This window comes from Hydractinia symbiolongicarpus, chromosome 7, assembly GCF_029227915.1.
Source record: "Hydractinia symbiolongicarpus strain clone_291-10 chromosome 7, HSymV2.1, whole genome shotgun sequence".
Lineage (NCBI taxonomy): Eukaryota > Metazoa > Cnidaria > Hydrozoa > Anthoathecata > Hydractiniidae > Hydractinia > Hydractinia symbiolongicarpus.
This window is the reverse complement of record NC_079881.1, coordinates 5,837,246-5,845,721: the sequence shown is the minus strand read 5'-3', so window position 1 is coordinate 5,845,721 and position 8,476 is coordinate 5,837,246. Positions and strand designations below refer to the sequence as shown.

The 8,476-nt window shown below is 34.4% G+C and overlaps 1 protein-coding gene across 1 annotated transcript; it reads left to right on the top strand.

The window, feature by feature from the left end:
* The first annotated feature begins 3,222 nt into the window (after positions 1 to 3,222).
* LOC130648926 (gamma-aminobutyric acid receptor subunit rho-1-like) lies at positions 3,223 to 6,813 on the top strand. Its single transcript, XM_057455058.1, has 7 exons — positions 3,223 to 3,391; positions 3,974 to 4,041; positions 4,148 to 4,347; positions 4,683 to 4,765; positions 4,987 to 5,121; positions 5,267 to 5,598; positions 5,953 to 6,813. Exons 1-7 carry the CDS (start codon positions 3,274 to 3,276, stop codon positions 6,259 to 6,261), a joined length of 1,245 nt encoding a protein of 414 aa, XP_057311041.1. The 5' UTR covers positions 3,223 to 3,273; the 3' UTR covers positions 6,262 to 6,813.
* The last annotated feature ends 1,663 nt before the right edge of the window (positions 6,814 to 8,476 follow it).

Below are 8,476 nucleotides of genomic sequence, written 5' to 3'. Positions count from 1 at the left end.
ATTAACTTTGAACAACAAGGAATTAAGCAAGTTCCGGTGGTGTGGTCATAATTGAAGTGTTGACAAATATTTCAAAGCTTTTGTTTGAACAATTATAATTTCCCGCCAAAAAAATTAATGAACACTGAATATATCAAAAATTGCATAGTGGAGACTTTACTTCGGTCTTAAATTCAAATTTTCCTAATGTTTGTGAAGAATTTTACATTGACTTTCCATAGAATGATAGAATTTTATTTTATACAACAAAGTTGAAAGCGGAGGTTTACACTACAAATAAGCTAAGTCGTGTGAAATAAAATTAATTCAAAACGTCACTGAAAATGCTTTTGCTTTTTTCCTCTTTAAATACTTATTTTGCTGACTCAGTCCAATCCAACTTTCAATTTAAATGCCATATTAAGTAATTCAGTAGCAAATATTCATACCATTACTTAATTAGTTCTTTTGTAGTTATGATGACTCTACTGCGAATAAATTTTTCTTTTACATTCATACATCGTTCAATGTTCTTTTTCTCTTCTTACGTTGAGTCGTATCTATGTCAATGTAATGTTTAAAACAGACTAAGCTTGTGTAATCTGTGGCTTTGTGTTTGTAATTGAACTTTCAGCTTGTCCTGTAGTTTTATCAATGAAACATGACAGGGTCATTGGTTCAAACTTTAATTTTTAACGGTAGTATATATATTTATATTATCAATGCCATGTTTCAATAAAAAAGTTATTTTGAGAAAAGGAATCGTCTTAGTATTTAGTGCTTATCTTTTTTTACAGTTAAAAACAAAACTTGTTATTTAACATTAGGAATAGGAAGTATTTTGAAAGGAATTACTTTTTCAAAATTTTACTATTTCATAATATGTGCATACCTTTTTTGTGGAAAGTCCAAATATTTGGTTAACAATTTTGTATATACAAACCAAGTTAAAATTATCTAGGAATTGATAATTTGAAGTCTCCTATCACTGAGATTCTTTATAGTAAATGAAGCACCAGAATCTCCAAAAAGTTAAGCGTTCGCAGTACTCCCAATTTTTTTAAGGGAACTATAAAAAAAGGAGTTGTAAAAAATCTTATTTTGTTGTCCAGGTATATAGAGAACTGGTGCTATGTATGTGACAACTTTGGACAGATCCAACAAAAGGTCCGACACTGGAGCTTAAGAATTTAAATTTGTCTTTGTCATTGCTACGAAAAAACTTTTACATAAAACATTCGCTTTCATCTTTTTTTTTAATTAATTACTTATTTATTTTTAATATCTATTTACAAACAGGAACATGCAGTCCTGTTTCGTAATTTGTTTTGTCAGTTTTCCGCTCTCGTTAAAAAACATAAAAGCAGTGTAAAAGTACCTGTTGAACGAGTACACCAGAAAAGAGCATGTTTGAATAGTGTGTGATGTCTAACTACGTGGATGGAAAGATCAGACCATTTTCTAGTAGTCATAGTAGTCATACTAGTAGTCATATTGGAAATTTGTTTCGATTTTGCATTGTAGGGGAGAGGGGAGGGGGAATTTTGTCTTCTAGCGTGACGTAATTGTAATAAGAACTTAAATGAAATACGGTGAGGGTGGATGGGTGGTTCTAAAAAATTTAACATACCGGATGTCTTTTATTCAGCGCCGTCCTCTTATTAGCGCCGCCCTCTAATTAGCATATCACCTAAAACATAAAAATTTAACAAGCGTGGCGCTTATTTGAAGAAATACGGTAATTGTTAAACAGGCCTTTATCACAAACCCTTTCTTATATTAACAATTAAAAGTCATAAAATATTTTTGATTAAAATTGAAAACAATAGCATTGATTGCATTCTTTTTCCTGCATGCCTATAACCTGCGTGCAGCAGCCTAGGGGCCCAGGCACACCCCTGGTGTAGCCCAAAATATGGTAAAATATTAACTTCTCTGTATTTCTCTCTCCCTCCTAAGACTTCAAGAAAACGTTTTAAATTTAATTGAGAATTTTAAAATTTTATTTGAGTACAACCCAGAAAAAAATTATAAGCTCTTCATATGATTACAGATGACGTCGATAATCATGTGAATGCACACAAGTTTTGAGGCAAGAATTTGTCAAAGTTGTTCAACGAGTAACAACGAATATAGATACAAATTCAACATTTAGATTGGTATGAGTAAGAACTATCATTCTACTAAATGCTTTAATTGCTCAACTCAAAAACATCTGGTTAACATATGCTCTTGGAAGTGAAAAAGATTGGAAATTAATAGGCTTGTTCTTTCTGTTACATTTCTATTTCTTCTTTTTATTTTCTCATTCTGTTTTTATGCAGGCAACACTTTTTATGAGTTTTCGTATTCAAACTTGCAAAATTTAGTACCGCTTTTACTCGAACGATCGTCAGCAGCGTTATCATTTAATTTTTGGACATTGAGAAGGGGCGCTTCAAGGAAGGCACTACTAAAGGAGGTTCTTCATTAGATATATTGAAATTCATGGAAATAATCTTAACGTTTTTTTGCAAATTTTTACGCGAAATAATTTACAAATTTTAAATTTGTCAAAAAATTAAGGTACCACTTTGACTTACAAAACAACGCTGAAACTGAGAGTTTTAACCAATCATGGGCTAAAATCTCCTAATTAGGCAATCTCGTCTCCAGAGCTTTTTGTCTATCTCCGGCGCTGCCCTTATTTCACTGTCAGATATACAAAAAGAGACAAGGGTCATGGAATGGGTTCTTAAATAGTATTATTTTTCAATTGTCACTCTTGTAAATTTCTATCTAAGAATGATCCTCTCAACGTCACGATGTGAATTCCATTTCTGAAATGCGAATGGTGCTTGTTGCTTACCCCATGTGTTAGAGTTAGGGTCATGGTTAGAACCTTACGCGGGAAATATATGACAAGTACCATGAAAAGATTGGCTTGTTGTGTTTCATATTTTAGAATTTTAAAATGTGCTAATTGCAAATTTCTTTCCAATTAAATGTCAATACAAAAGCGTTAAGAAATACATGAAAGCACAAAATATTAATTTTGTACACTTTAAACAAAATATTTAACTAATTATCTATCTATTATCAATTTGATTCTTAAATAAATAAGTGATAAGTACTGGTCCCTCTGAAATGATTTCAGGCATTTAAAACACGTCAAATTCGACCAATCCATTATTATTTTTATTAATTACTCTCTAGAGAGTAAAAAAGATGTTAATTTTATTTCTTAAGTTTTCTACTTCTTAAGAGAGTTTGAATAAAACAGGAGAGGAATTTGTTAACAGAGAAAACAAAACAATGTACGCTGTATCTATTGCGATATTTATTCTGTTTGAAGTCGCGAATGCTTCACGACTGTTTGGTGAAGAATTAAAAAAAAGAGGTTACGAGAAGAATGAGCGACCATATTTTGCAAGTATGTATAAAGGTGGAATTACAGCATACATACTTTTTTATACACAAAACACGAAATTATGATTTAGGCTCAACTCGAATGATTCGAATGTTGTTTGTTGACTGTCAACACTTTTTTATATATAAGAATATCACTGTTACAAGTTTCTTCGTTTTTTCAAAAAATTTCAGCTTTGAGCAATCGAGTTTACTCCCGATAAACCGAGCCTTTATCCTCCTTTTTCTATTTCAAAAGCATGGCGGGAGGGTTTGCAAGCTCCTTGTGATGGAGAAAAAACGTTTGTAACCAATTCAGTTTTTAAAGACAAACTTATCTTTTGTTACATTATTTGTCTTGATTTAGAGTTATGGAGTGCTTTTTGCCAAGGGGACCGATGAGATATTTCAACTTAGTAAATGTCTGAGTACCAGACGGTCCATTTTGTCGAATGATTTTTATAAGAAAGTGTCAGCGGAGGTTAAGCGGGAATTTTGTTAAACGTATGAGTTACTAATTCGGGTCATTGTGGGTTTGAGTTGTACTTATAGCTCGCGTAAGGAAACATGGTTCGACGTTTTACTATACTCAAATTTCTTCACATAGGTACATCAGTAAACATATCTGTACAGCTATTCGTTCATTCTATTGGACCAATCGACGAACACGATTTTGTAAGTTGTCAAATATTTCGTCATTATGCCACGATATTATAAGTGACATGATATGGATGATTTTTGTGCGTGCACTAACGTTTTTACTTTAAACATTAAATATTAGACTTTTGTAGTTGGCTTTTATCTTCAACAATGGTGGATGGATCCCAGGCTAGCTTCAAACTCAACTCTGCATAGTACGTCTCTGAAAAACTTTATATGGCTACCTGATACATCTGTCCAAGACGCGCGGAAGGTTAAAGAGTTTCCAGACGCTGTAAGAACGATAGTACAGCCAAGTGGACTGGTATACTACAGTCGCAGGTATGCAAATTAGAGGATACTTTTGGAACTACTTGATATTGTAATGTAAATTGATGCGTTACCATAGAATTCTTGTCTCCAGGGGTTTGTTGCCTGACGCCAAAGCCTTTAGCGCTTATTTGACGGCTCGCCGCTGCCTACAATGTCAAAAAGGCAAGAACCCCTGGGGACACGGTTTATGGAAACCTGCCCAATACTTCTCAACGTTGTTTAAGGTTCACATATGTCACGCATGTTTTACATATTAAGGAGGTAGATATGGGCCTTTCTTTCCTGATTTGAAATATCGTTACTTTATGAATAGTCCATGTACTAACTCTTTCTTTCTTGCACAGACTCGAAGCAACGACAATATGTGAGATGGATTTGAAATTTTATCCAATGGATACGCAAAAATGTGAGCTAATATTCGAAAGCTGTAAGTTGCTGTTGTTGTTCTTTTGTTTTTGTTATTGTTGTTTTGTTTTTGTTGTTGTTAGTGCTGGTGTCGTAAATATTCAAATTGCCTCAAATGTTGTTTTTATTGTTTTTATTTTGTTGTTTTTTGTTGTCCTTTTGTTGTTTTTGCTACTGTTGTTGTCAATGTATCGGTAACGCTGCTCTCGTCAATTTTGTTAGCATGTTTACTTTTTCTTTTAGACGCGTTTGCAACTGATGATATCAATATCTCTTGGCACAAAGCTCCAATTTCAAAATCTCCCAACTTAAATTTAAATGGTTACCAGTTAATCTCCATTGAAAGGGAGGCTACCGAGGTTGCTTCTGTTGTTGGGAGTAAGTTTCTCCCAGTTGTACAACTTTCTTACAACTATACACCGTTACTAAAAATATAAACTATGAATAAAACTACCGCATGCGCCAAGTTTGTTGGAATCTGGCGTTAACAAACATTGTTGTAACATTCTCTTACTTGTTTTAGATGAATTGCAAAACTTTAAATTCTTAAAAGTATATTTCTCTGTCGAAAGAACATTAATGTTCCACATTTATTTGACCTACATCCCGTCAATGTTGCTGCTAATCTTCGCGTTTTGCTCATTCTGGGTACCAGAGACTGCGGTACCCGCTCGCGTGGGAATGATCATCACAAGCTTTTTGGCGAATATATTTATCCTTCAAGGTGTCAGTGAGAAGACTGTACGTGTTTCTTATACCACTCCCATGCAAATTTTTCTGGTCGCGAATATATCTTTAATTGCTTGCTCCCTGCTGGAGTATGTTATTATATTGCAACTAAAGAGAAAGCGAGAGGTGAGTAGCCATGTTCTTGTTGGATTAAATAATAGAGCAAGTTTTACCAAAACAAAAGTTGGGCTCTTCATCTGAGGAGAGCGTTTTAGACAGAAGTGTTAGGCTTGATATGCCAACTAAATATACACTGCGGCGAAGATAGTGTTCTATAAAATGGGTAAAGGATTTTCTATAAAAAGAAACTATTTTGTTAAAGTAAAAAAAAACGCTAATAACCTACTTTCATAATACTGCCTTTACTATAACCTTTATTGCCAATAATCATCTCTCTTCTCAAAATTTTGACTTTCATCTTCCATTCCCATACAGGATAAGACTTTTCACGTATTTTCACATTTTGTTTTTATTTATCAGCTGCACGATAAAGCTGTACAAAGAAATAATCAAGACGGGACAAAGAATGGGAGAAATGTTTCAGTATCAGAAGCAAAAACAGGCATTCTTTTACACACAAATGGCCACATGACAAAGACAGAGCTTACCTCAAAGAATAATTCACTTAACATGGTCGTTAATGGAGTGCACTCAACAGAAGCATCTCAACCTACACTTGATGTCCCAACAAAAGATATCCATATGATTGATCGTTTCTCACGAATCTTTTTTCCAGTTTTATACATTCTATTTTGCTCGGTATATTTTGGATTTTATCTAAAATCCTGAGACAATAAACTTTCTTTCATCTTTACTTCAAAGATGGTAGCTGTGACTCAAAACAAAAAACTTCCTTTGATAGTTGTTATAAGATTTCCAAGAACTGTAACTAACTACCAGAGATTTCTGTGATTCAGATTAGTACTTCTTTCGATTATAGTCCTGCGGAATCAACATCATTGTCTATATATAAGAGAGAAAAAGAAATATTCTGGATATTTGAACTATTTTGTTAACACACTTCACAATCACTCAACTGAATAATTGCACAAGGGTATCCCAACCAACCTCCCAAAACACCAAGAGTGCTGCGTTTTCTTGTATTTTAGATGAATTATTTCTTTTTTTTTTGCAATTGCTAACATTTTGTAATATTAATTGATTAAAGCGTTAATTGATCAAACATAAGCAATTGTGCATAATTTCTTCTCGTGTATTCAACATGATCCCGTTAAGCGTGTGTTTATCGTAACCTCAATTAGCGTGTGTTAATCGTAACCCCACTAGGCGTGTGTTTAACGTTTCCGACTAAGCGTGGTAATTTTGTTCTATGCTGACCGCTCCATATTACTGCGAGATTATTGGAGGCATTTATAACTGCTTCTTAACGACACTCTGTTACAGTTCTTTATCACCGCCACGGAAATGTGCTCGCGTTTTGGATGATCCTAATCCGAATCAAGAGGCTTGTATTCATTTGAACTTGTTTAAATTTAAATTTGAGAAATTCAAGTGATATATTTCACACTCTGCTACCGAGGTGGGAAACTAACTAAAGATACATTCAGTTTTCTAAAAATAAAGTTAATCGCATAAAAATATTTTTTTCCGTTTAGCAACCTCATCCGCAGGGCTCTTCTCACTTTTTGATATTGGTATGGCTTGTGATCAAGGAAGAAAGCAATGCTAATGTAATATTAAAAAGTGAAATAACAGCCCTGGGAAGGAGGTTACACGTTTAGGTCTTTTTCCATTATCCTTTGTGTTTAGCGATTCTTTTAAATAAGAACACAGCCTTTCAATTGTTGAGTTTGCTTTTTCTAGGCTCACCACTACTGTCCAAACGAGCGCTTCCATCCTGCCAAACCTTTTCCCCAGGCAGGGGTTCTTGCCTAAATGACACCAAGACTAGCGTGTTAGCCGTCAAGTAAGCGCTAACGGCTTTGACATCAGTGAACAAACCTTAGGGACTAGTATGCACCTTGCCCACTATCCAGCTCAATCGCCACTCCCTCTAAAACCACATTATTCCTCAGTAACATTCCTGTCCAAATTAAGCCCTCCTAATATAATCCTTTGTTGTTCTCACAACCCAGCGTTCCTAACAATGTTCAATAATGTTCGAGAATTTAGTTCGTTGTGTAAAGAGTGAGGTTGAGTCGATCATAAATAATGCACTACTAATTTGCATGCGGATAATAACGAGGTTTGTTTGACACCAAATCATATCTTGTTTGAAAGAAACTTAATTAAATTTGATCCTGGTAATACAACATTTTTAAGAATTTTTGGGAACGCTACTTTGCAATAGGGTGTACGTCATTCTCCCTTCATTTAAGCCTGCACAAAGATTTTTTTTCTGGGCCCACTTTATCAGGTTTTCAATCGGGAATCCGGTATTGCGCTTTTTTTTGGGAAGACAAGACAAAAGTAGCCGAAAGCGAAAGAGAAAAAACTACTTTCAGATTAACTTTCGATTCGGAAAAGAAAAAAAGAGAGGTCAACTCAATATTTCAAATGTGACTGTGACTGTGTGACAGATGTATTACGGTTATAAAACAATTCTAACACTCAACATGCTTCTACGTTCTTCTTTTTTGTATGTACTACTCAAATGTATTTTCTATACCACAAAGAGTGCTGATTCAGGAAATGACTTTAGGCATCAGTAGCGTCCAGGCAGATTCCGCTTTTTCAAGTTTACAGAAATTATTCGTAGCTAAAATGCAAAAACAGTGCAGTAGAAACAGTAAGGTTCTTTAGCCCGGACACACAAAAAGACAAATCCCTGCCCAAGTTAACAGAATTTCAGAATATTATTGACAACCTTACTGTTGTTTGAACATATTCGGCGATTCGGTTCAGCTTTGTTTCGTAGTGATGATTGACATTTTGCTTAATTGACAAATCACATTTGTGCTACATCCGCTATTTTTAAAATTTCGCAGGGTGAAAACAAACCTAGTTCGTAGGGGGGAAAATGCTAAAAAATGTGGAAATGGAA